The sequence below is a fragment of the Colletotrichum costaricense genome, assembly GCF_030867565.1.
Source record: "Colletotrichum costaricense strain IMI 309622 chromosome Unknown Scaffold_4.1, whole genome shotgun sequence".
NCBI lineage: Eukaryota > Fungi > Ascomycota > Sordariomycetes > Glomerellales > Glomerellaceae > Colletotrichum > Colletotrichum costaricense.
In genome coordinates this window covers 1,160,708-1,187,378 of record NW_026848233.1, presented here as the reverse complement: position 1 = coordinate 1,187,378, position 26,671 = coordinate 1,160,708, and the positions used below count along the sequence as shown (strand labels likewise).

General features: G+C 54.1%; 9 protein-coding genes across 9 annotated transcripts; 7 read left to right on the top strand and 2 right to left on the bottom strand.

The window, feature by feature from the left end:
* Positions 1-125: 125 nt before the first annotated feature.
* CCOS01_04433 (L-aminoadipate-semialdehyde dehydrogenase) lies at positions 126-4,044 on the top strand (the record flags this gene model as incomplete). Its single annotated transcript, XM_060452614.1, has 8 exons — positions 126-256; positions 320-473; positions 527-584; positions 632-695; positions 775-1,127; positions 1,183-2,386; positions 2,446-3,277; positions 3,331-4,044. 8 exons carry the CDS (start codon positions 126-128, stop codon positions 4,042-4,044), a joined length of 3,510 nt encoding a protein of 1,169 aa, XP_060316572.1.
* Positions 4,045-5,981: 1,937 nt separating this feature from the next.
* Positions 5,982-7,730, top strand: CCOS01_04432 (major facilitator superfamily transporter; the record flags this gene model as incomplete). Its single annotated transcript, XM_060452613.1, has 1 exon — positions 5,982-7,730. The coding sequence occupies one exon, from the start codon at positions 5,982-5,984 to the stop codon at positions 7,728-7,730; it is 1,749 nt and encodes a 582-aa protein (XP_060316571.1).
* A 626-nt stretch (positions 7,731-8,356) lies between these two features.
* Positions 8,357-12,089, top strand: CCOS01_04431 (serine endopeptidase; the record flags this gene model as incomplete). Its single annotated transcript, XM_060452612.1, has 5 exons — positions 8,357-8,482; positions 8,546-9,305; positions 9,385-11,266; positions 11,743-11,768; positions 11,947-12,089. The coding sequence occupies 5 exons, from the start codon at positions 8,357-8,359 to the stop codon at positions 12,087-12,089; spliced, it is 2,937 nt and encodes a 978-aa protein (XP_060316570.1).
* A 409-nt stretch (positions 12,090-12,498) lies between these two features.
* Positions 12,499-13,484, bottom strand: CCOS01_04430 (uncharacterized protein; the record flags this gene model as incomplete). Its single annotated transcript, XM_060452611.1, has 2 exons — positions 12,499-12,998; positions 13,085-13,484. The coding sequence occupies 2 exons, from the start codon at positions 13,482-13,484 to the stop codon at positions 12,499-12,501; spliced, it is 900 nt and encodes a 299-aa protein (XP_060316569.1).
* A 1,971-nt stretch (positions 13,485-15,455) lies between these two features.
* Positions 15,456-15,990, top strand: CCOS01_04429 (uncharacterized protein; the record flags this gene model as incomplete). Its single annotated transcript, XM_060452610.1, has 2 exons — positions 15,456-15,566; positions 15,634-15,990. The coding sequence occupies 2 exons, from the start codon at positions 15,456-15,458 to the stop codon at positions 15,988-15,990; spliced, it is 468 nt and encodes a 155-aa protein (XP_060316568.1).
* Positions 15,991-17,113: 1,123 nt separating this feature from the next.
* Positions 17,114-17,475, top strand: CCOS01_04428 (uncharacterized protein; the record flags this gene model as incomplete). The annotated part of the gene is made up of 2 exons (XM_060452609.1): positions 17,114-17,312; positions 17,375-17,475. The coding sequence occupies 2 exons, from the start codon at positions 17,114-17,116 to the stop codon at positions 17,473-17,475; spliced, it is 300 nt and encodes a 99-aa protein (XP_060316567.1).
* A 3,077-nt stretch (positions 17,476-20,552) lies between these two features.
* On the top strand, positions 20,553-22,335 carry CCOS01_04427 (cytochrome P450; the record flags this gene model as incomplete). Its single annotated transcript, XM_060452608.1, has 3 exons — positions 20,553-20,657; positions 20,779-21,596; positions 21,654-22,335. 3 exons carry the CDS (start codon positions 20,553-20,555, stop codon positions 22,333-22,335), a joined length of 1,605 nt encoding a protein of 534 aa, XP_060316566.1.
* A 1,431-nt stretch (positions 22,336-23,766) lies between these two features.
* Positions 23,767-24,837, top strand: CCOS01_04426 (uncharacterized protein; the record flags this gene model as incomplete). The annotated part of the gene is made up of 1 exon (XM_060452607.1): positions 23,767-24,837. The coding sequence occupies one exon, from the start codon at positions 23,767-23,769 to the stop codon at positions 24,835-24,837; it is 1,071 nt and encodes a 356-aa protein (XP_060316565.1).
* Positions 24,838-25,168: 331 nt separating this feature from the next.
* On the bottom strand, positions 25,169-26,545 carry CCOS01_04425 (uncharacterized protein; the record flags this gene model as incomplete). The annotated part of the gene is made up of 1 exon (XM_060452606.1): positions 25,169-26,545. One exon carries the CDS (start codon positions 26,543-26,545, stop codon positions 25,169-25,171), a length of 1,377 nt encoding a protein of 458 aa, XP_060316564.1.
* Between the last annotated feature and the right edge of the window lie 126 nt (positions 26,546-26,671).

Here is a 26,671-nt window from a genome sequence, read left to right as displayed (position 1 = left end):
GGCTCGGTGACCTGATTGAGTCACTGCAAACAATCTTTCCCGCTTTCAATTGACGCTTTCCAAGTCACTCACAGGTTGCCTTTCTCACACCGCGTTGAAGAACTCGAACCCCTCGAAACGCCATCATGGTCGACCTCCCCGACCCCACCATCGACCTCGACTGGAGCGGCTACGTCGGCGCAATCCACGAGATATTCCACAAAAATGCCCAGTCGCATCCCGATAGGCCCTGCGTGACCGAGACCAAGAGTCAGACGTAAGAAATTCTGAAGTCGAGCGCTACTATACGTTGCCCTACGCTTGCTGACCTTTGGACAAGGACGCCAACGAGGACATTCACATACCGCCAAATCAGCGAGGCGTCCAACACGATTGCCAACCACTTGCACGATGCTGGAATTACCAACGGAGACGTTGTCATGATCTTTGCACACCGCTCGGTTGAGCTGGTCTGCGCGTTCATGGGAACTCTTGTATGGCTCGCCAGTCTCCCGCTCAAGCTGCGCGCGCTGACTCACGTTGATAGGCTGCTGGAGCCACAGTAACAGTGCTTGATCCTCTCTACCCTCCTCAGAGACAACAGAGTAAGTACTCTGTCCAATGTCACAGGTGGTCTTGCTGACTTGATTAGTTTATCTGGAGGTTTCCCAACCCAAGGCTCTGATTTCCATTGGCAAGGCCGTAGACGAGAATGGGTACGTATCTGCCATTCCGCTGGCCGCCACGCAGCGTGTCTCGCTTTCATTTTGCATTTTACTGAACTATCATGTCTAGTCCTCTTGCTCCCGTAGTACAGAAATACATCGACGAGGAACTGTCCCTCAAGACACAGCTCCCGAATCTCCGCCTCAGTGACGCCGGCGTGCTGTCTAGTGGCGAGCAAGATACCGAAGATCTGTTCGCCAGCGTAAGAGCCAAGGCCTCGTCTCTTCCCGACGTCATCGTCGGTCCCGACTCCAACCCCACCCTTAGTTATACGTCTGGTAGCGAAGGAAAGCCCAAGGCTGTGCGGGGACGTCATTACGGCTTGACAAGATACTTCCCCTGGATGGCAGAGCGTTTCAACCTCTCATCTGAAAGCGTCTTCGCCTGCCTGTCTGGTATCGCTCACGACCCCATTCAGCGAGGTAATAATGGACCCTGGCCCCAGATCTTGACACTCATGCTGACTTGGTGGCTCAGATATCATGACGCCTCTGTTCCTCGGCGCTCAGCTTCTCATTCCTGCCAAGGAAGATATCCAGCACGAGAAGTTGAGCGAGTGGATGAACGCCTGGTCACCGACTGTAACTCATCTGACCCCTGCCATGGGACAGATTCTGGTTGGTGGAGCCACCGCCAAGTTCCCTTCCCTGAAGCACGTCTTCTTCGTTGGCGATATCCTCACCACTCGCGACTGCAAGGTGCTTCGCAAGCTGGGTCCCTCATGCGCCATCGTTAACATGTACGGCACGACCGAGACCAGCAGAGCGGTGTCTTACTTCGAGATTCCCTCCGCCGAGGCCGACCCGACAGCTCTCGACTCGCTTGGCGATGTTGTTCCCGCAGGTTGGGGAATGCACAATGTTCAAGTCCTTGTTGTTTCTCGGGATGACCACAACAAGATGTGCGGCGTCGGCGAGGTCGGCGAGCTGTACATCAGAGCGGCCGGTTTGGCTGAGGGTTACCTCGGCGAGCCAGAGAAGAACAAGGAGAAGTTTATCGAGAACTGGTTCGTTGACAACGCCAAGTGGGTGGAAGCCGACAAGGCTAGCGCAAAGGGCGAGCCGTGGCGTCAATACTACAAGGGTCCCCGCGACAGATTGTACCGCACAGGAGACCTTGGTCAGTACCTCCCTTCGGGAGCTGTGCAGGTGTCTGGCCGCATCGATTCGCAAGTCAAGATCCGTGGGTTCCGTATCGAGCTGAACGAGATCGATGCGAACTTGGGAGGAAGCCCGCTCATCAGAGACTGCAAGACTCTTGTTCGCAGAGATCGTAACGAGGAGCCGAATCTTGTCAGCTACATTGTGCCTGAGATCGCGGAGTGGAAGCGCTGGTTGGAGGCTCAGAACCAGGAGGATGTCGAAGACGAGGGCGTTGAGATGGGATCGAGCGTGGTATACCTCAAGAGATTCCGCAGGATTCAGGCCGAGGTGCGAGACCACCTCAAGGCTCGTCTGCCAGTCTATGCGGTGCCCTCCACGTACATTGTGTTGCAAAAGCTCCCTCTCAACCCCAACGGCAAGGTGGATACCCCGGCTCTGCCTTTCCCCGATACGACCGAGATGATGGAGGATGCCTCAGAAGAGGACCTCAAGAGCTGGGAGGCCCTGTCTGAGACGGAAAAGACCGTTGCTGCGCAGTGGGCAACCCTCATCAAGGGCCTGAACGAGAAGACGATCAAGTAAGTGGATTGAACGATCGACTACTTTGTAGAGGAAATCGAGGCTAACCCATTTCCAGATCCGAGTCAGACTTCTTTGACTGCGGTGGGCACAGTCTTCTGGCTCAGCAGCTCCTCCTCAACATCCGCAAGAACTTGGGCGTCGACATCACTATTGGTGTCCTTTATGCCAACCCCACCCTTAGCGCGTTGAGCACCCAGATTGACCGCCTCAAAAGCGGTCAGGCACCCACTGTGGACAAGGCCGCCGAAGCCGTGTACGCCAAGTCGCTTGACGAGCTCGTTAAAACTCTTGATGCCAAGTACCAGAGCGCCGACCCTGCGGCCTTGAGCCCATCGGCTGGCGCGACGTTCTTCCTCACTGGTGCCACTGGTTTCTTGGGCGCGTACCTGGTCCAGGATATCCTTAGCAGACAAAATACCAAGCTCCTCGTGCACATCCGCGGTGTGAAGGATACTTCTGCCGCGAAGGAGCGCCTTACTAGATCACTCAAGGGCTACGCATTGTGGCAGGATTCATGGGCCGACAGGATCGACTGTGTCCTTGGTGACCTGTCCAAGCCCCGTCTCGGCTTGGACGATGCCAGCTGGAAGCAAGTCGCCGATACTGCGGACGTGATTGTTCACAACGCGGCGTACGTGCACTGGATTGCGCGCTACGAGCAGATGATGCGCAGCAACGTCCTGTCTACCATTGACGCGATGAAACTTTGCAACGAAGGCAAGCCCAAGATCTTGTCCTTTGTGTCATCGACCTCGACGCTAGACACTGAGCACTACGTCAACCTTTCTGACAAGGAGACGGCAACTGGTCGCGGAGCGGTTCTTGAGGAGGATGACTTGCAGGGTAGCCGCACTGGTCTCGGTACTGGTTACGGCCAGACCAAATGGGTATGTTGATCTAACGTGATTGAATCGGCTAAATGAAGCTAACAATTCTGCAGGTCTCTGAGCAGCTGGTTCGCGAAGCTGGTAAGCGCGGCCTTCGCGGCGCTGTCATCCGCCCAGGATACATCCTCGGTAGCCGCCATGGCGGTGTTTCCAACACAGATGATTTCCTCATCAGATTGTGCAAGGGTTGCGTCCAGCTCAAGGCCCGCCCTCGCATCGTCAACTCAGTCAATGCTGTGCCTGTAGACCACGTCGCCCGTGTCGTCATCGCTGCTGGACTCAACCCCCTTCCTGGCGTCAACGTCGTCCACGTGACGGCGCACCCGCGCCTCCGCATGAACGAGTTCCTCTCGACGCTGAGCTACTACGGTTACGACGTCCCCGAGGTCGACTATGAGGAGTGGAAGACGCAGCTCGAGGAGTTTGTGTCGGCTGGTGCCGTCGAGAAGGATCAGGAGCAGAGCGCGCTGATGCCGCTGTTCCATATGGCTACGTCTGACCTGCCCTCGACGACGCGCGCACCCGAGCTCGACGACAGAAATGCCGTTGCTGTGCTCAAGGCTGATGCTGAGCGCTGGACTGGGGTTGATGACAGTGCGGGTGAGGGTATTACCCGCGAGGACATTGGACGGTATCTGCGGTTCTTGGCCGAGACCAAGTTCATGCCGCTGCCAACGGGCCGTGGACGAGAGCTGCCGCCGATTCCGGCGGGAGTTGCAGAGGCTCAGGCACAGTTTGGCGTTGGCGGTCGCGGCGGTGCGGCATAAGGGAGATTTGTAGAAGGATGCAGCTTAATTAAAATAGAGCAAAAGAAGTTCAGGGTCTCAACTGCCCATGATAGGATCTAGAACTGTGCTGGTCTTCCTGTCATCCCAACATCGCACTGTCGAGATACATAGTTCTGGGGTGCGACCAAGGTTGCAAGACAACATGCAGTTGAGAATCAAGCGAACCTACCGGATATCCGAGAAAAACCAGACCCTGTTGTTCTTTGCGTCAAATCAGATCTGTCGTGTGCTCCCTTCTCACCACCTCAAGCATGGACTTGGCGTAGAGATTGGCAGGGGATAGGGCAGTATGCTGGGAGCTGCTTACAGAATCCAATGTCTGCTGCATCGCGGGCATCTGTAATCTATCTGAAGGGTACTTGCAGTATATTGTCCGGCCTCCAACTCACTGTACCTATCTGAGTACTTCTGATGGATGGACTGTGTATGTAGAGCCACCTTCAAAGGATCTCATCGTGCGTAATAGCGTCGTTCCAGTTGTGGGCTTTGGGGCTTCGGGGCTTTGGGACAGAATCCAATTAGCGTAACGGCGGAGTCAAAGCGCCAATCAGCAGTGGGCGCGCAGATGTCTCGGTGCCATCCGAAGACCCCTAATGCTTGCTTCCCGCCCGTTGTGGGCATCTGGAGAAGGGAACATTTAAAGTTGGGTTTCTGTTCCTTTCTCGGTGAAGCTCGAGAGGTACCTGTTGCATCGTCTTCATGTAGAAAAGTCACCTCATTCACGTGCAGTATCATCATCCTGCCTGGAGCGCCATGTACACCGGATGACATGTAATGCTCTAGCTTCGCCGAGAGAGGTCGGGCTAAGGAGTCATGTGCCGAAAATCCGAGGTTCTGGCCGAGCTGACATTTTAGCGGGGCATCATGACGAATGACGAGTGAGTCTCAGCAGAGAAAGTGATACCCATTGCCCTGCTTTTGAGAGACACCGGTTTCCTATCTGTAACTAAGATACCACAGACATCGCGTTATCAAGTACTGATCTTTATAGAGACAACAAACACTCTTCGACTTTGACTTTACGCCACTGTATGTTGTGTTCCAAGAATGCAGAAGGCCGCGGATTAAATCGGCGCTTACGGCGGGCAGCGGACGATCCCGAATTGCGTGATTGGCCACGGTGCTGGTGGGGCGCCTTCTTTATCAGATGATCTAATCTGATCGGTCACCTCAGGAAGGCACCAAAAGGTAAGGTAGGTAGGTGCAGCAGGTACCTAAAACCTGGAAGGAAGGAAGGAAGGAGGGACTTGTGTGTTGTCACTTTTCCCGTCCACTTCAGGCTCCGGTCCTCGCCTGCCGTGCTGCCCACCCGCGACTGCCACGCCTGCATAGCCTGCTGACAGAGCATTCGTTGGTCCCCTGATCATGAGGCCCGGGGTGTCAGAATGCCAGCTGTGGGTGGTTGACTGAAATCCTTCCTCTTTGCCTGCACATCTTTTCACATCATGGCCGCCGGGTAGGGTTGCTGCCAAACCTCGCTTCTGCATCATTTCTCATGGACCTCTGCGGCCGAGTTGCCCATCCAGCTGCGAATTTCTGAACTCGCAAAGGTACGAAGACCCCAAGTAACCACCATCTTTCTCAACTTACCAATGTACTACCTACGCAAATAACCCCTGCTGACTGGATACCCCCCTGAGCAGGCGCTCGATACGGATACACAGCCGAGAAGAATCTTTCCTCCTATTCCCGCCGATGACTGCGCATGCTACGGTCGCGAGCTTCCCTCCATCGTTGAACTCGGTGTGCTGCACGGGGACGTTTTGTTAACGAGACATCACGAAAAGAGGTTGCCCAGACCTCTAGTCCCTTACCTCATCTCCGCCCGCGGCGCGCGTTCCAGAAGTACCGAGACATAAGGTTTTCGCCAAAAAAAAAAACGAACAACGCAAGGGAGAACAAGAAGCGGCAGAGATATGTCGAAACTATGGTCGAAGCGCCGCCCTTCCCCGGGCGGCGAGACCTCGCCGCTCCTCGAGTCCGACCTCACCGTCGGAGCACCGAGCCAAGCCGACGCAACCCTCCACTCTCATGATGCGCCCTCAGGCGGCGTCGCACACTCCGATACCGTCGCGAACCAGATCAGCAGTGCCGAGCGCGTCTGGCTTTTTGTCGGGATCTTCCTGGTCGGCTACGCCTATGGCCTCGACAGCCAGGTGCGGGGAACATACCAGCCCTACGCCACGTCAAGCCTCAACCTACACTCATCCCACTCAACCATCAACGTGCTGCGGAGTGTTATCGCCGTGGCATCGCAGCCCACTGCGGCCAAGGTCGCCGATATTTACGGCCGCTTCGAAACCATCGCCGCCTCCATCCTCTTCTATGTTGTCGGTACCGCACTCGAGGCTAGTGCGTCTTCGGTGGAAGTCTTCTGCCTCGGTGCCGTTCTGTACCAGATTGGCTGGACATGCATCGTCCTCCTTCTAGAGGTCCTCGTGGCCGACTTCTCGTCGATGCGATCTCGAGTCTTCTTCAGTTATATCCCGGCTATCCCCTTCGTATTCAACACCTGGATCAGCGGCAACGTCACCTCGGCCGTCTTGCGAGTCACATCATGGCGTTGGGGCATTGGAATGTGGGCCATCATCCTGCCCATCTGTTCCATCCCGCTCCTCACTAGCCTCTACACCTTTGGCCAGCGCTCGCGAAAGGCTGATCGTCATGCCGAATCGAAGAAGGCCACCATTGACCTCTTCCATCAACTCGATGCCGTCGGCCTTGCTATTCTTATTGCCGCCTTCTCCTTCACCTTGGCACCTCTGACTCTGGCGGGAGGAACTGTGAGCCACTGGAAGAGCCCGGGAATCATCGTTCCGCTCGCCTTTGGGCTGCTTTGCATTCCGGCCTTCATCTTCTGGGAGCGCCGCTACGCCCAAGTTCCACTCATCCCCTTCCGCCTCCTCAAAGATCGTGGTGTCTGGTCAGCCTTGGCCGTCCGCAGTCTTCTCAACTTTGCTTGGTCGACGCAGGGGAACTATTTATACACTGTTCTTGTCGTGGCCTTCGACTTTCCTATCGAGACGGCCACTCGCATCTTGTCATTCTTCTCCTTCTTTGGCGTTTTTAGCGGTGTCTTGATGGGCGTCGTCATTTATAGGATTCGAAGACTTAAGGGCATCATCATAACTGGCGCTTGCATTTTCACGGCCTCCTTTGGTCTTCTCATATTATACCCCGGGGGAGCTTCTTCTGCTTCACAGTTCGGTCTTATTGCCGGCCAAATCATTATGGGTCTGGCAGGTGGTCTGTTTGCGTACCCAACACAGGCCTCCATCCAAGCGTCGTCCGATCGGGAGCACGTTGCCGTCGTTACGAGTCTCTACCTCGCCATCTTCAACGTCGGAAGCGCTCTCGGGAACTGTCTGTCGGGAGCCATGTGGACGCAACTTCTCTACCCCTCTCTCGAGTCTAACCTCGAGTTCCAGCCGAACAAAACCCTGGCGGCGTTGGTCTACAACTCGCCATTCTCCACCATCGAAGATTACCCGGTCGGCGGAGAGATCAGAGACGCTATCATTGACAGCTATCGTGGTGTGCAAAGGCTTCTGTGCATTGCCGGACTGTGCATCTGCGTGCCTATGGTTGGCTTTGCTTTTGCGTTGAGAAACCCGAAGCTGTCGGAGGAGCGGGTCCAGCCAGAGGCTTCGGCCGAGTCGGACTGATCCATATGACTACAAGAAAGACGACATAGTATCTGTCGTTACTGACTTCCTTTTGAGACTGATCCCGTTTATCGAATGGGTTACGATACATACCTCAGGTATCAGGATTGTTACTGCACAAAGAAATCGATAGAGCAAGCGTTGGATTTCTCCATTAGATCACTTTTCGGTTTACCACTTCATATTACAGCGTAGCCTGCCAACGCCAAAGATTGGCACAATTATTATCTTTATTCATCATTGCTGCATCAAAATTTTGGCTCAATATTATCACTCATATCCGCTGCTACGTAGTAGCCAATCCCCTGATCACCCCTTGTAGTGTCCCACCTACATCCCTACTTAGACGGAGCCTCGAAAAGCCCGGATTATCGAGACACAATCTCTCGGGAGTGGCATATCCATGTTGCTTTCAATTAATCTTCTTCATAGAGTTTTGATGGTTTTCTCGGCAGTCAGGGGGTTCTACATAGCGTCCGCGGGACGCGTGGGGTATTTCTCAAGTCCGTCCTCACTCTACCCACGTCCTTCTATATCGAGCGAACTACAAAAGACAGCTTCATCGGCTACCTAATCTACAACGGGCTCTGCCTCTCTTCGTATTGTCTCAGTCACTCGTTCCGAATATGAGGTTCTTACTCATCTTGCTTTACCTCGCGGTGGCCTTTGCGCTGGCCATCGTTGAGCAAACTACTATTACTAACGAGGTCCCGAGGATCGTTCTGGTAGAACTGACCGAACGCGCGCAACAGGTAAGATATCAAATGTAAAATGCATTAACTTCCTTGTCTCACGAGACTCACCTGCCCTTCCAGAATCCAGACATTGTTTTCAACATCATAGAACAACGCTTATTCGAGCACGAATGCATATTTACACGCCGTCACACATTTAGCTCCTCACTCTTTCGCGGCTTCTCGTTCGGCTTGTCATGCGAGGGAGATAGGGAAATAGTCCGGAGCAAAATACTGCCTATGATTCAATCCCTAGACGTTGTAAAGAAGGCTTCTTTCGCCTCACGGAGTCATCAAACGCCTCAACGCGGACAGCAACGTCCCCAACAACAACATGGAGCTCTCCCAGGAGAAACATCACACATAGTCAAACGACAGGCCACTACAACCGCCAACAGCGGGTTGTACGAATCACCCACCCTCCCAACACACAACGACACAGGTGTATCCCGCCTCCACGCCGAAGGCACCCTCGGGAACGGCATAAACATCGCAGTAATCGACACGGGCTTCGATCTTGCATCCCCTGGGCTCTCTCAGACACGAGTTACATATAACTACAACTACGTCGAGGATGCCTTCAACTTTACAGGTGATAATTGCATCAACTTCTTGCACGGGACGCATGTTCTGGGTATCATTGCCGCCGAGAGCGAGGAAAGAAAGTTCGGGGTGGTAGGCGTGGCGCCGAATGTGACGGTTGAACTGTATGGACTTGATCCGTGTGAAGGTGCTGCACCGGGTGGGTTGGATGATTTGATGGCTGCCATTGAGAGTGCTAGTAGCAAGGGGGTTGATCTTATCATGATCGGGTATGGGATCGGGCTTGCTTTTGAAGAGGGTGAGTGCGCAGTGTTACACGGGAATCTGCCCAGATTCTGAGTGATGCCGAAGCTGACATTGTTCGGTTAATCTACTAGAACCCGTTGCTCGTTTGGTCAGCCAGGCTGTTGCAAATGGGACGGCGGTGACGGTTGCGTCTGGGAATGCCGGGCCGGGCTTGTTCACGGGCGGATCACCCGCCAACGCCCGTGGTGCTGCGGCGATCGGGTCGGCGGATAATTCTGCGACGCCGTATTACACGTGGCAAGCCAACTTCACATCTGGCAATGATACCGGTTTTGTTCGTTACGCGCCACAGTTTCCTGCCAACTTTCCTGCTGGGAATAACCTCACTCTATGGAGTCCAGGCCCTGCGGAAGGGTTGCCAGAGGGGTGTAACCCCGCGCCGGGGGGGTTTGTTCCTCCCGCCGACCCGGCGCATACCATTATGCTCATTGAGGAAGATCATTGCTGGTTAAGTCCGGGGAATACGTCAACTCGGCTCGCGCTTGGGTTGGGGATTCCGTACGTGTTGCGGTATCAATCTGCGTCGGCTTCAGTCGTTGATGGAATGCAGTGGCGGCCTGGGTTTGCGGAGTATTCCAGGGATTACAAGGGCATTGCTCGGATCTCCAACGAGGATGGACTTTTCCTCGCAAGCCTACTTTCAAACGGCTCCTCTGTACGGATCTCCGTCCCCTCGAATATCTCCGAGGCGCATGAGGAGGTATTTTACAGAGACAATGATATTTCGGGTGGTTTCGTCTCCGGGTTCTCTAGCTGGGGTCCGACGCCCGAGGGCAAGAGTTACCCATCCTTCATCGCGCCGGGGGAGAATATCCTCAGTACGTTCCTGCCGAGGTATGGCGGTGTAGCTGTTGTCGGCGGGACGAGCATGTCGAATCCGTTTGCCGTGGGCGTGTACGCCCTGGTGAAGGAACGGCATCCAGACTACGATCCGCAGCAAATTCTCGCGGTGGTGGCGTCGACTGCGAAGCCGGTGCGATTCATTGATGATGCAAGGCAAAGGAAGGAGTTTCTGGCGCCGGTTTTTAGTCAGGGTGGTGGACTTGTTGATGCGTGGGATGCTGTCCACACCGCTTCGTTGGTAAATGTTTCGAGTTTGGACTTCAATGACACAGCGCATCGGCCCGAAGCCCTGACGTTGAGTTTGAAGAATACGGGGACGGAGACGTTGAAGTACGAGTTGAGACACCTGGGTGCGGCGTCGGGGTATATCCTGAGCGAGACGGATCCATACGGCTTGTCTGGTGCGGAAGGGCATCCGGCGTATGCGGACGTGGATATCTCGCCGGCAGAGGTGGAGCTTGCCCCGGGCAGATCTATATCCATCTCGGTTTCTGTCCGGTCCAACCCATCGCTTCCAGCGACGTCTAGGGGTATCTTCTTTGGAGGCTACATCGAGATCGTGTCCTCTGCATCTGAGGCGAACACGCTCACGGTTCCATACACCGGCTTCGGCACGCCCTTGGTCGATATCCCAATGATCAACCCCAACGCATCGCATCTCGTCAAAGTCAACACCGACACACAAGTCGACACGGAAGTACCGCCCGATACCCTCTTCACATGCCTCTTCAACGGAACCATCCCGAAGCCAGCGTGGCCGGTCACCTGCGACCTCGGCTTCCCCGGGTTCCGGAAGGTGTTTGTCACGGCGAGCCGGGAGTATACCTACGACCTAGTCAGCGCCGAGACGGGCGAGGATGTATTGGCTGGGACGTTTAGGGGTAGTGCGGGGAATTGGGCTGCGCCGTCGAGTTGGTGGGTTTGGGATGGGTCAGAGGAGGATAGGAAGTATGTGCCGCCTGGTTCGTATTTTTGGAGGGTAAGGGCTTTGAGGTTGAATGGGGATGCTGGGAGGGCGGGGGATTGGGATGTTTGGGAGAGTGGGCGGTGGAGGTTGGCTTATGATGGGCGGAGTGTTGGGCTTCCTGAGAACGCGACTGAATTGCCGTAGTAGGTTCAAGATACTTGAGATAGGCTGACGCCGTTTCGTGGGTTCACCGTCCCGGTCCGGGGTCAGAAAGCACTGGTTTCTTTGTTGATGAACGATGTTGTCTGACAAGTCGAGATGGAGAGACATCGCTTTGCGATGACAAGAGATCACTGTAATTTCACAGGCTTGACCATTCGTCGCGTGGGCAATCTACAACTACGTTCTAGCTAGAGATGGACCGACGGCAGTGTATACGAGCAGACCACATCTGTCGTCTCTCTCTTTCATTCAACTCGGAGAACCTAGCAAGGCACGTCGTTACAGCAAGTTCCAACATCGGTGTCGGTGCACCAATAGCCATTGCAGCAGGTGCCGTCGCAATGGCAGCGAGCCTCAACCTGTACCAGGTATAAATTAGCATTCATTGAGTTGGATTGTTCTATGAAGATGGGTTTGCTTACGAGTGCCCTTACGACGTGCTGATTCTCGCTGACAGCAACAGCGTTGACGCCGGCGACGATGGTAGCGAATGCGGAGAGGATGACGGCGGCCCTCATTTTGTTACTGTTATAGGCAGAATGTTGGCGGATGAGGCTACGTTTGGTCGATGAACGGAAGTGAGGGATTGGGTAGGCGACGTTGTGGTTGACATCAATCAGCTCGGTGAGGTGAACAGCACATTGTTTTATATGAATCCCAGGACCTGCTTTACTCAGACGCATCCTAGCTGTTGAAACTTACGCCCATACCAAGGAGTTCAACTTCATCCAGGTCCCCTATCTTTTCTCATCCTTCAAATCCTCCGCCAGAGCAGAATCAGAAGGACCCAAGGCCGTGGCTTGAATCCATCAAACCGTTTTGGAGAGAGGTTGAAGATGAAGAAGGATCCGTAGAGTCTTGGCTGTAAGCTGGCGACCAGACTAAGTCGGAATGGGGAAGGTGGCTACCCCGGCAGCGATCCGAAGGATCGGGAAACCCTGGTAGAGAGGTTGTCGGAGGATCGAGGAGGCAACATGAGGAATGTGATACGTGAGATCTCGGTGTGTAAGAGCTAAAGCCGAAAAGGCTTTTACGAACTTCCTGGGAACACGGGGGATGAATTCGGTAACGCTACCTCAAAGACAATTATCGAAGCTCATATACATTACTGCATGGGAGAATATCTCCCTCGGAGTGGTAAGAGAGTTGGAGGAACCCAAACAAGAGACGGCAGTGTCTTATCCTCGGTCATGCAATGGATTTCAACTAACACCTACAATCTCTTCTCTATCTTCCCCATTGCTGTGTAAGCATCGCCAGCATCCCTCCGCGCCCCCTCATCAAGCCCCTCAGCATCCCGAATAACCGCAAACCTCTCCTTCCACAGCTGCCACCGCTCGGCACAAAGCCCATCAGTCCCCTTGAACTTGCGCCTCAACTTCACAGCTTCCTTCTTATCGAGCTTCCACAGGGGTCCAGCTGTTGCCCCGCTCACCACCTCATCGCGCCCGTGTAAGAGGTGGCCGGCGTGGATCATCCAGGCTGCGGCGATACGTGTCTTGTGTGTGATATCCTCTACGGCGGCTGGATCTGAGTCGATCTCGTCTGGAGCGCCGCGAACGGGCTTGACGGTGCCTTCGAGAGCGTCTACGAGCGCCCAGATGGCGTTTGTTTCTAGGGGGACGAGGCCTAGGCCTGCGACTCGGGCTGCGTACGCTTGCAGGTTCACCTGGCGGTCTTTTCTTGCTTCTTCACTGGGAGCTCTTGAATCACCTGGCGGTCTCATTTCAGCAAGTGATCTATGGAGGGAGGGAATCTCAAGGGGCGTCGCGAGACCGGAATCGGGGGCGTGATCTTACCGTCACTGAGCGTCTCGTTGAAGGTATTCGCGAAGATGGTTAAGCTCTTCCACACATCGACCGAGCTGTCACCTGCACCTCCCCATTCTTCGCCCAGGATGACGCTTTTGGTTGGAAGACCGGTGAGCGCCTCGATGACTGCCGCCAGCTGATCTTGCTCACGCCGGTCGTAGGGGATCTGGCGGGCTAGATCGTGCATGAGGTCCCAGAACCACCAGAGGAAAGAACCTGCTGTGCCATGTTCTTCGTAATCTGAAATGAAGAGCGAGTTTATTGCCGCGGCGGCCTTTTCCGCTGAGATGGTATTATTCGAGTCGAAGGCCAAATTGAGTATCTCGACGACTCTGGCGGCGAAGGGAGGCGCACCGGGGTCTTCTAGTTGGACATGCACTGTCGACATTGTTGGTTGTGAGATAGGATGACTTTGCAATTGACCGTTTGTTACTTTCTGGATTGAAGTGCAGCTGTGAAGAAAGGTTTCTTCTTCCAGATATCGTTGAATTTACTGCTTGACAACGTGTCAACTGGGGCCTCGGGGTGACAGACAGTTGCATCGACTTTTGGTAGTTCAAGTAAAGCTGCCGTCATCCGGCGAACACTCTCAATTAGAGTTCACCCCCTAGCCCATAAATAAAAGCCCGGCTTCTGGAAAGGGAAAGTCGCCAGGCCTCTTCAGGCCCCAGGGATGGCGCCTCCAGGCCGCAGTGCGTGCCAGGATGGGGGGCCGTGTTTCGGGGCCCGGCGTCCCCGTCGGCGCCCTGCACAGCCCTAAAAGGGGGTCCCCGCCTTTTCCCCTCAGACGGCGCCATGCCGTCAACCCGTGCCGGGACGCCGGTGCACCATGAACTTCAGACGCCCAGAGCTCGTTTTCTGCTAGGCAACCAAAGTTTAGCAAAGTCTAAAGACGTGATTTGTTTGGGGTATGTTAGCTATACTTGGTCGTCCTATGAACCTTGCTGTCAATAAAAGGGGTGATGGCAATGCCCGGTCCCGTGCCAAGCATGATGTTTGAATCGTCCGAAAGAGGGAGATTTCTAGGCAGAAGAATGAGGTCGTTCGATTTTTCTGCCTTGCTTAGAATCATGATCTACAGATAACCCGGCTTTCTAGTCTATCTGAAGTTTGTTACCAAGCTGACGTTGAAGTTTGAGCTATTTGACATGCTATTACGTTGGCAACATACCTAGAAGCAATATCAACACTTAGACTTCCGCTCGTTCCGGATTTCAGGCGAGCCCTAGAGTGCTCTATTACGATTGATGAGATGATGACTTGTAGCTTGGCATACTTGGATAACAGAGACGGTGTTTGTTGTTTTGGACTCAGAGAACGCATCTTCCAGGCCGGCTATGGAGGCATGAACCCGCTCGCTGCAAGGTTACATTCGGTGGAGATATCCATGAACACTCGGCGAACATACGATTCCATGATTGGCAATGTCAATGTCTCGTAAAAATGACCTGGTGCTGACCGGCGGAGTCATCGCACACGCTTGTTCGGCACGTCTAGCCGATGTATTATGGCGTAGGAATAGGGTAACTCACTTGTCAGTCATTCAGGATCTTTCACAAATAGACCTTGTTGTCTTTCACTCACATATTGATGCTTTGAAGGTGTAAGTCAGCTCGTCATGGAATATGTAGGCCCGAATTGAGATAGCTGAATGCTACTTTGGGATCCTTCACTCCTTCGATGTTGCACAAGAACTTCGGCCCCATTGCATGCCGGCATCTAGCCATCAAAGATTGAGATGCACGCAAGTATCAACTTGTCTTCAATACCAGCAAATATCTTAGCAATTTCTAACACCGTATGGAGAATTTATGACTTATCATGTATGTCTGGTAACAAGAGACGCGAAGAGTCGTGTTCATGTCTAGTTGTGAAAGTAAGTTGGCATAGTCTGTTTGAAAGTTGAGTATATTGAGCCTAGGCTATATCGTGATTGAGTTCATGGTATACATGATACATCGAAGCTCATCTTATTCTGTCCCGACTGTAGCCAAAGTTGGGTAAGAATATAATTAGGTCTCTGAGATATACCTAAGCAGATCATATTGGCGGCCGTACATTGATGCGTCACTGACTCGTAACGAAGTGTGAGCATAGACCATGTTCACTCGGCTAGACCGGGAACATGGCTGACAAGTTCCCTCGAGACATCTTGGAGGCCTAGAAGAGAAGAAACAACAAGTACTCAAATTCATGGGATAAATAGCGTCGTCTTGCACCGTCAAAATGATGAAATCTCAAGCTCGCTCCTCATCCAACGGTACTTCAAAGCCTCTTACACTCTTTTACAACTTGAAAACATTCAACCGTTTCTCACACTCACTTCGCAAATCACTTTCAGTAACATCAATCCGTCAAGATGGTTTCCTACACTTACATCCTCACTCTTCTTGCTGCCACCGCCAGCATCGCCAGCCCAACCCCACTCTTGGGCGAAGACGGCACCATCGAGACTCGTCAGTCCGGCCAGGTAATTACTCCATAGTCTTCCTGCCAATCATCTCTAAATCGCATCAAAACTGACCTTTTTTTAATAGTCCTACACCTGCAAGGCAGGAGCCAAGAACGACGGCGCCCTGTACGGAACAGTCAAATACGACACATCCATCGGATACCTCCGCGAAGCCAAGACCACCGCAGGCTCCAGCGGATACCCCAAGCCGTTTGACAACAGGGGCAATGTGATGACATTTGCCTCGGGATGCTCCGGCACCGTCTACGAGCTCCCTGTCCTGGCAGACGGCAAGCGCTACGACTTTAACGCCAAGAAGGGGACTACTAACCGCCCTGGTCCCATGCGTGTGTACTACACCAAAGATCTCAAGTTCTGCGGTATTGGAGCCAAGGAGAAGGCTGACGGTACTGGCAACCCTCACAACTGCGCCGCCAACTAAGGAGCTCTTTTTTTTTTTTTTTGGCTTGGGGTATTGGTTCGATAGATGTTTCTTCTATGATGGAAGAAGGCGACTCATGTTGTTTATGTATAAAGATTGAAACAGATGGCACATAGACAAATATCCAAGTACAATCTTTGAACTTGTCGCACAGGCATCGATATGACAGCTGGTCCCCTCTGAACTGTTGGGTTTCAGCCAATGCAGCGCGCTGTAACGAGAATGGCTTCGCCCAAGTTTTAGTCGATCAAAGGACTAGGGATGGCGTAGAAAGCTCATGGATTCCGAACTGCGGAATCACCTCTAGGTGCTTAGTATTAGGCCGTACATCCAACGAGCTCTGAGTCGCTGGATTCCTAACTTGCTATCCCCCGAGAACGATCGCTGGATGTATGGTACAGCTCTATATCACTGACAACCGGGAACGATGCATACCGTACGATGTGGAAAAAAACATGAAGTGATTGAGGTGCTCGGGGCTCCAGGCCGTACACACGCCTCCTCCCTTTCTTAGCATGCCCTGGATGAGGAGACAGGGGCACGTGGGTAAAAGGTGGCTTGAATGCGTGATGACGGCAGCCACAAGCGAGAGACAATATCGGTTCCCTTCCCCTTTCCTTCCCGCCCGGACGAACCCCTCCGCTCTAGCCTCCTTCCTGTGGTAGGTATGGTGCACGGAGTACGTATCTGCTCCTGCTGCCCAATTGTTACTGGTGAGAATGGCACGAATGGGAAGGTGCGTGGCTGGAACAACGTTGTGTGATTGCCTGTGTGGCTGGTGACGTCACGATGCCGACGTCACGGGCGACAATTCTCACCACACATGGCAGTCACTGGCGTCGGCTCCTGCCTGCGCCAACCCGCCGCTTTGGTTCGCTTGGGGTTAGCCAAGTCTCAGGCGGCAGCGCCCATCGCGTCACAAGGACGTTGTTTGTCGTCCGCGTGGGCTCCTTTCTTAAAGCTAACGGTGCGGCCAGTTCTCAGTCGACCTCTTGAGCTGTTGGAGCTAAATCTGAAGCTCCCATTTATTCACCTTTGCCCGATCGCATCCAGACTTCCAAGCTCGTTCCCAAACCAGACACTCCAACAATACCAAAACCACAACACTATCACAACCGTCACCATGGCCGTCTCCAACGCAATCCAGGATCTGTTTAGTAGCATCTACGAGCTCCTCTCCTCCATCTTCAACGCCTTCTATCACGTTCTGCAGACCATCTTCAACACCATCATCGGCTTCTTCACCGGTCTCGTCAACCTCATTACCGACGTATTCCAAGGCGCAATCGATGTCGTTGGCGGACTCGGAAAGTTTGTCTTAAGTAAGTCCCACGTCACCAATGCAGCTCTTCGTCGTCTTGTTGCTGATCTCCTTTACCAACAGGCAACTTCGTCATCATTGGCGTCATCGCGGCCGGCGGCTATGCCTACGTCCGGTACACCTCGCAAGGTCGACAGGTCGCTACCGGCAAGAAGACTGCCTAAGCGGGTCGGTTTTACGCAACTCCTCGACAAAGGTTATACACACAAGTCCAATAAGGACAATACGGAAAGTTAAGCTTGGTGGGAGACACACGGGATGAACGTACAGGGATGGGCGTTGACGCAATATCAGAGGATCCGATGATGCCACCATTCTAGCCGGTTTTGATTTCAACCAAGATACCTTTTAGCAACGCAATTCATTCGCTCTGTTTTCTCGAGTACTCGTCGTTTGCTCCCTTGTGCACTGCTAGTCACAGCTTACGGAGTCGGCTCCGCCGCGTCGTCTTGAGACCCTCTGGTCGAAGCTTACTCCGCAGCGGGTCCCAACCCGCTTCCGCAATTTGCTTCATGGCAAGATGGCCGAGCGGTCTAAGGCGCCAGCTTCAGGTTAAGTCTGATCCTGCTGGTGTGGAAACACGCGCGAGTTCGAATCTCGTTCTTGTCATAATCCTTTTGTTTCGGGACGGACTTGTTGGGTTTTGTCCAATGAAAGTTTGGTCGAGTCGAACTACGGCCCATGCCGATGAGATGGGCGGCTTTGAGATGCGGATGGCGCCCACTTTGAACATGAGATGAGAACGCGATGCATGCTCAGCGAGGCAAAGCAGCCATGCATGATGCATTTCTTGGCTACATCGAATGTTGCCTTGGCGTCCTCACATATGGTCGAGGACGATAGGCAACGGCACTTGGCGCGCACCGGTTGTCCGTTGAACAAAATTTGTCCGGAGCCGATTGCGTGCGTTATTACGCCGCTTCTGTTGTCCGTGCAGAAGATCTGGAGATCTCCGTCTAGTTAGCTGTGCATCCACCTTGGAGCTCTGGCACGGAGGACAGCTAATTCTCGTCCTTCTCTTTCCCTCGTCCTCGACTTGTTTTTCGTGTCCGGTCTCCATTTCCAACCTGAAAGAGAACATGACAGAGCAGACGATGCGGCTAGCCGCTTTCCTGACACGCCGTCACTAGCACTATCCTTGGGGGAAGGAGACCTAAGGGTAAGCCCAGCACCAGCTCCACCCTCAGCACACAGAATACTCAAGCCTCAATCTTTGACCTCCTGACATCAACATCCGATATGGTGTAGTGGCCAACATGATGCCCTCTCATTTCCTTGAGAGGTTAGGCATAGCCCCGAGTTCGATTCTCGGTTTCGGAACTTTTGCCTTTTGTTTAGACCAGTTGATGTCTTTTGATGGCTTACGAGTCGAAAGTTTTCGATTTCACATGGAACGTTGAGATTACATAAGCAGGTACCTTATGTAATTGGGGTTTCACGGTACGGATAGACAGCTGACGTTTTGCCGTCAGTTACTAATGCATGAAGCAAGGTACCTACTTACCTACCAACACAGTATTCACATGCGCCAGCCTGTTCCATCAGTGGAAATGCTCAACTTTGTTGGTGCTGTCAAGATCGTAGCCGCCGTGCCGCTGTCCTAGAAAGCTTAGCATCTGCTGAAGAAGCAGGGGTTCATCTGAAGTGGTGTTTTTTTTCTCTTCTTCTTCTCCCCCACCTTAGCCCCTCCTCGCGCACCGAGTACACATTCTCTTTTGCTCCTCTGTGGATCGCCCAAAGTTCATGCTGTAAGCAGCCAGAATCGCAAAAGATCGCTTTACAGTCGCGGGAAGATGCCGATGTTTGCCTACTTGATCTGTACGAAAATCTTGAATTGCTATGCTTAGTAAGTGGTACAACTAATGAACTGCGGCATGCATTCATTGGCTTTGAAGCTCGTGTTGACTCCCCGCTGACTCCCCGTCGCGATGGAGAAGACGCATTTCAGCAGCCCGGCCAAGGCCCTGTGGACCTATCCCACCGGCGGGATGTGGATTATGTGGTGGTGGATTGTCTCTGAGAGTGAGGTTCACAAAATTCTCCGTCATTGAGTCTGGCATCTAGCTTCATTGCCAGGCATTGAAGCTTCGGCACTCTTGAGTCTCAGTTGCGGTCGGATTTGAAAAGCTCCCTCCGTGAGGCCAGGAAGAAGCCTGCCCACGATACTTCGAGGAGGTTGATGAAAGCTAGGCGCACCATCTCACGTTCGAACCTTTTTCGAATCCTTGAAGGTTCCTCGGTCATCGGCCACGCATCGGCGGACTCCCACCCACATTCCGCCTAGCTCTCTGCACGCAAAAACATAATGGATACAACGTACCATTCAGCCAGCGTCGACATTATCAACTGGCCGCGGAAGTGCAAAATCTAGCAACCGTTAAAGTCGATGAAGAAATCTTTTGCAGTGCTCTCGACATGGGCATATCATTACACGCACCTAGCAGCTTCCCGTGGCCGTATGAAGAGACGAAGCAACGCCGCATCGTCACCAAATCTGAGTGCCGATGAGCGGACCGGACCGTTGACACAACAAAACTGAATCCTCCGCACGTTGACTGGTCGAGTCCGCCGCGAAAGGCTTGCAAACCCGCGCTAAACAACTTGAAGCCATTGAAACTGGGGCCCACGGCGTTTCTGACCACCATCCACACCCCCTCATTCATCACGACATGGAACCAATTCCGGGAACTTCCTGTAGTGCCTGCGTGTCCTTTTTACTCATCTCACGCCCTCCCCTTCCCACCCATGTCGGCCGTTCTGAATTCATCCAATCCGGGATCACTGATCTTTTTCAATCATCTTATCAGATCATCTAATCTGATCCTCTCGACCCCACCGTTCAACGTAGGATGCAACCATCTTCACGCATCGCACACCCCCTCCCCCCAGCAAGACGCGCTGGCGGGAGGACGATCGCATCAAAAAGGACCAAACCTACAGACCCCCCCTTGCTGAAGAAAAAAAAAAAGTCTGAGTGAGTGAGAGAGAGAGGCATTTTTCCTCTGGTTATTCTGCCCCGAATGTGACATTACGTAGAGCCTAGGATTGGTAGGTCGTAGATGAGATTTGACCCTAATACCCCGCCATCTCCTTCACTACGTAGTTTTTTTCTCTTCTCTTGTACTGCGCGTGTGGGCAGCGAGAGTTCTTTCGTCCCTTTTTTGTTTCGTTTTCTTCCCCTCCCTTTCGTCATCTTCTCGGGAAATAGCTTGGCGATACCCCCCAAGCTTTGAGGCTCACGATGTTTGGCGTTTCCAACTGGCTCATCGCGGCCAGCGTGGCTCTCGCCACGGCCGTGTACTGGGCTTTCAAGGCCGTGTACATGAGAACCAGATTCAGAGGATTGGTAAGAGCTTCATTCTCAACTCACTCCGTCACGTCCTGCGCCAGCGACCATGCAGACAGACGCAAAGCGTGCAGCTCACGAAAGCCACAATGCTGACTCTGTTGGTGTCTTCTCACAATAGCCTCAACCGCCGAAGCACTCATGGATCTGGGCGCACACAATCATCTGGGAAGAGCTGGCAGCCACCCTCCCGCTCTTCACCCACCCCCAGCACATCTATACCATCATGGCGCAAAAGTACAACCTCGGCGGAATCTTCTACGTCGACATGTGGCCCTTTGTCGAGTCCCAGGTCATCATCACCGACCCGGACGCCGCCCAGCTCGTCCTCACCACGAATCCCTACCCCAAGCACCCCACCATCGAGCAGTTCCTCCGCCCCTTCACCGGCAAGGACAGCATCGCCGCCTCCAACGGCGACCGCTGGAAGTACAACCACCGCATGGTCGGCTCCGGCTTCACGCCCACCTACGTCAAGCCCATGGCCGGCATGATTGCCGAGCAGGTCCTCATCTTCCACGAGCGCCTCCGCGCGTTTGCTGCCAAGGGCGAGTCGTTCAACATGGAGGAGGAGTCGGCCAAGACCATCTTTGACGTTGTCGGTAAGATTGTGTTTGGTGTCTCTCTCGAGGCCCAGAGGTCTGGTTCGCCACTGCTTGAGGATTTGCGAAACTCGATTAACCCCGCCACCACCTTCATCGGCACCCGCAACCCATGGAAGAAGCGCAAGGCGCAGCAGAAGTTGCAGGCGCTCAAGGATCGCGTTAGGGATACCTTGGCTAAGGAGATGAAGGAGAGGTTGCGCATCCTGCAGGACGAGAAGGAGTTGCCTTCGCGACGACAGGTCAAGAGTGTCTTGGACCGCATCGTCCTGGACAGAATCCAGAGCGGACCGGGCATGGGTCTCGACGACGAATTCATCGACACCGCTGTTACCAAGTTAGTCAATTCTTTTCTCGCGCATCACACGTTCATTCTTGCTAACAACCAAACCAGCCTCAAGGCCCTCCTCCTCGGAGGCCACGGCACCACCACCGATACCTTCACCTGGGTCACAATGTTCCTCTCCCTCTACCCAGACGTCGTCGCCCGCCTCCGCGCTGAGCACGACGAGCACTTCTCCCCGGACCTCGACACCACCGTCGAGATGCTCATCGCGAACCCGCAAAAGACAAACGACATGGACTTCACCAACGCCGTCATCAAGGAGACGCTCCGCTTCTTCCCCATCGGCTTCACCATCCGCCAAGCCCCGCCCGGAACCACGCACCTCGAGTGGAACGGCCGCCGCTGGCCCGTCAAGAACCTCATGGTCATCCCCTGCGCCCACTCGACGCACATGGACCCGAAAGTCTGGGGCGAGGACAGCAAGAGCTTCCGGCCCGATCGGTTCCTGGGCGAGGACGCCAAGGATATGCACCGCTTTGCGTGGCGGCCGTTTGAGCGCGGGCCCAGGGCGTGTATTGCGCAGGATTTGGCCATGGATGAGCTGCGCATCATGTTGTTGCTCACGGTGCGGTGGTTCGATTTCGAGACAATTGTGAATGGGACTACGCAGAGGGTCGATTATATGGATATCGATCACAAGGTGGGCGATTTGGCTTTCCAGATGGTTGGTATGGAGGCTAGGCCGAGGCACGATATGAAGATGAAGGTGCACGTCAGGGAGAGGAAGTGAGCGGCCGTCTCGGGCATGCCAACCCCGACTAAGACGTGGTCTCTTGGAGCGAAATCTCTGTGGGTTCTGCGCTTAGGACCGCCGGCTGAGCGATCTGGGTGTCGAGGTGGTTTCGAGGTCAGCAATGGTGCCTTCACCAGGAGAATAGTGTAGTGAGCCGAGGGCACCCAGTGGAGATCATGGTGTTGTACATAATTTGGACCATTGTCACACATTAATGTCATTGTCTCAGAGCTTAGCGGAAGCACCTTGAGGAAGCTTGAAGGTGATGGGCAATGACTGGATTTCTCTGCATACTACTGGGTTTGAAGGATGACTAAAGCTAGGACAGCCTCTCAGCTGTGCCTTAGCTAAGTAATCTTACTTGAATCGAGTGACAACATGAACTCGCTACCAGTATTGTTGGTATCGCGTGCCACATGACTACTAATGGTAGGATGGGCGCTGTCCAGGCCGCGTTCGCCCTTGTCGTCTGTATGCTCGCTTGTTGAGAGGAACACTCAATCTTACCCAAGTTCCGGCAAAGATTGTTATTAGGTAAAGACTTAATGCTAAGGTAGATGGTTTGAGGCAATTGATCATCCAAATACTTTTGCCAATGTGAGAACAGGAAATTTTCTTAAAGTTTGTCCTCTGTCGGAGTCCATTCCGAGCCAGCTGGTCCGTCACCATCGTATGAGAAGGCTACTAGATGAATCTCGTATCAGACATCCTCCCTTGACTCCTGACCACAACCTGTGACATTCAAGCGGGGGCGCATGCCATATAAAAAGTGTCAAGAGACACGGACGGTGACTCGTTAGCATGGATAAAACATTCCGGCCCGAGATGAACTCTGGGGTGAGACCAAAGTCCGATTGACGCACGATTGACGTTGTTGATTTGATAGCCATAGCCGAGATGGCGTACATTCCACTACCGTGGCGCCGACACTCACCCCCTTTCCCTCGCCTCTTCCCCAGGAAAATGGCTAAGACTTTGGCGTTTTAAGATTAAAATAGGCGCGGCAGGATGAAAGAACGCAGAAGAGCGTTAGTCGGTCGGCAGGCATGACGGGTAGAACGCTAGCAGAGATACGAGGGGCTAGGAGCGAAGTTCCTGGGAAGAGAATACGAGACGCGACTAAGTGAATTCTTGCTGGAGAGCGAGGCACGACAAACACAACAGCACCGGAATGTAAAATGTCATCCAGACCGGATGTGATCCGAGTTTTACCAACAAACTACCCCTTGGCCATCGACGCTAGCTGAAATGTTTACGTTTAATTCACCGTCTTGGCTTCAACTCGATGTCCTATAAATCATGATCAAAGTTCTCCTACAGACTCAACTTTCTTTCCATCTCAACCCACACACTCATTCACCACTTTGACATCAAGTCATACCACACTCTTTTACACCACACGGTCTTCACCACCCAAACCCCAACAACATGTCTTCTCACGTGGCTCCCCTCCTGGCCGGCCTGATCATCAGCGCCGCCCAGCTCACCTCCGGCTCCCCCGTGGCCGACGCCCCCGTCGTCGCCGCCCCGGTCGCCGCCCTCCTCACCAACGGCACCTACACCCAGGTCGTCACCGCCATCACCACCTACTGCCCCGAGCCCACCGTCATCTACCACGGCAAGTTCACCTACACCATCAAGGAGCCCACCACCTTCACCATCACCGACTGCCCCTGCACCATCACCCACACCGGCCCCGTCCCCACCGGCGTCGCCCCTGGCCCCGAGTGCGCCGCAACCTGTGCCGCCGCCTACGACAAGTGCCGCAGCGCCCCCGACGCCAACCGCGCCACCTGCGCCGCCGAGTACGCAGGCTGCCTCGGCTACAGCCCCTTCGGCCCCGACGGCTCCCTCGTCACCCCGACCGCCTGCTCCGGCACCGCCGTGGTCCCCACCGCCACTGCCGTCCCTCCCATCACTACCGGCGTTTTCCCCCCCACCGGCCCCTCCGGCCCCGAGTGCGCCGCCACCTGCGCCGCCGCCTACGACAAGTGCCGTTCCGCCCCCGACGCCAACCGCGCCACCTGCGCCGCCGAGTACGCAGGCTGCCTCGGCTACAGCCCCTTCGGCCCCGACGGCTCCCTCGTCACCCCGACCGCCTGCTCCGGCACCGCTACCGCCGTCCCTCCCATCACCACCGTCGCCCCTCCCACCGGCACCGCCGTCCCTCCCATCACCACCGGCGTCCTCCCCCCCGCGACCACCGGCGCCGCCTGCGTTACCGGCTGCAACGACGCCTACAACAAGTGCCGCAGCGCGCCTGGCGCCAACATGTCTACCTGCGCCGCTCAGTACGCCGGATGCCTCGGCTACAGCCCCTTCGGACCTGACGGTTCGCTTGTCACGCCCACCGCTTGCTCTGGTTCTGCTACCGGTGCGGCGCCTACTGCTACCGCGAAGCCTTTGCCTTCTGTTGTGCAGGTTGCGTCTGCTGGGCGTGCGTCTTTCGGTGTCGCTGTCGCGGCCGTGTGTGGTCTTGCTGCCCTTGCGATGTTCTAAGGGATGAAGGGGGTGGAAGTCTGTTGAGATTGCATCTCGGGGTTTGTGTATTGGATTCTGTGTACATAGTTGGCTTTAATATATTGTATTCATGAGACCGACCTTTAGACCACCTGACACCTACATGTTGTGAGGTAGAAGTTGCTCCATGATGAACGATATCTTCACGCTCAAACATGGCTTGAAAAGTATGGCTTCATTTCCGGTGCCTGGCCTGTTTGCAGTATGTGTTCAAGATAAGAGGTCGATTAAGAATGATGTCTGGGAGCGATTTCTGCCATACTCCATGATGAATGATTTACCTTAGTCTAGGTACCGGTAAAGTACGCATCTATGTCTTATCAGCCACGAGCATCAGATTCCGTGGCGATATTGTATAATCAAATATCGGCACAACGTCGACATGTTGCCCCCCGTTCTCCGTCAGGAACAAATACCGATCTAGAGCAATTACGCTCTCGACAACCTTGCAGCACAGGACACTGAGCGTCCAAAGGATCGCCACTTTGCCTTCATACCCTCGATACCTTTCTTCATAAGCTAAGAGATCAGCATCGCTGATTCTGCTCTCGTCAACGTTCAGGCATCCCATCGCTCTGCGTGCGAACGCATTAAAGCTATCCATGTCTCCCTTTCGCACGCCCCACACTGGTCTATCCTCCTTATCGAGTTCAATCCCTTTATCGTGGAAAATCTTCTCCAATAAGGCTCGATAGAAGCGACGTTTGGAGTACGTCGACTCTGGTTTGCTCGGGTCTGCCCTTTCCCAATTATTCGGCGCCTGGCAGCCCGTCATGAGCGCCGTGGCACTCAGCGTGACGTTTCTGTCTCGCATCTTTGCACTGATGGGAAATCCATCAGGACAACTGGCGGAACGCGGGACGATGTGGTTGTAGCAGCATCCGACGGCGCCCAGACACACGATGAACGGGACCGTGGCGAAGTACCTCAGCATGTGCTCAGACAGATTCCCGCACGCGTGGAGGCCGACCAGCATGCACTTCTCGTCTTCAGCCCAGGCCGCCATCTCGTCCGCCAAAGGTGGCGTGCCGTCGATGTAGCGCCGCATGTGCTGGATTCTGCTTTCAGGAATACCGAGACTGGCTGCGCAGGCCTTTGAGGCCGCGATTTGGGACTCGCTGCCGTCGATAGCTAGGACGCGGAGCTCTGGGAAGAGGTAGGCTAGTGCGATGGAGAGGTAGCCTTGGCCTGAGCCCATGTCGATGACGTGGGTTATGTTGTTTGTTTGGCAGACGTTGTGGATGTATGCGGCGGCGGTGGAGACCTCTGCAATCTTTTTGGTCTTCATGCGGCTTGTTAGGATCTCTGGGAGGGCGATAGTCTTGCCGGGGCGTTGGTCTCGTGGAAGAGCGAGCGACCGGATGCTCTCGAGCCACTTAGACAGCGATTCTGGCCTGTCTGGCAATTGTTGGTGTCGTTGGCTTTCATTTGCTTCCTCATTTGCCAGCGAGGAGGGTCCCAACTCTTCGATGCTGTCGATCAAGTCTTGTTGGGCTATGCGATGATCTGGGAATGATTTCCACCAGGATGTCCATTCCACGGGTAGAGCGTCCCAGGCATTGTAGATGAGTGAGTCGTTGACGTGGATGTCCCCAGTAATCTGGCGAACTAGGGGCGCTCCAATAAACTCGATGAGATCTTCCGTATATTCATCGACGCTATCATATGAATTCGGCAACGCAATCATACTTTGGTAAGTATGCGTTGCTTTGTTGATATTGTGTTGCGGAAGGGTGGATTGTCGTGTGAAAAGTAAACCTAGCGTGCTCTCCTGTCTTACGTGAAAGCGGTATGGGACGGCAGAATCCGAAGG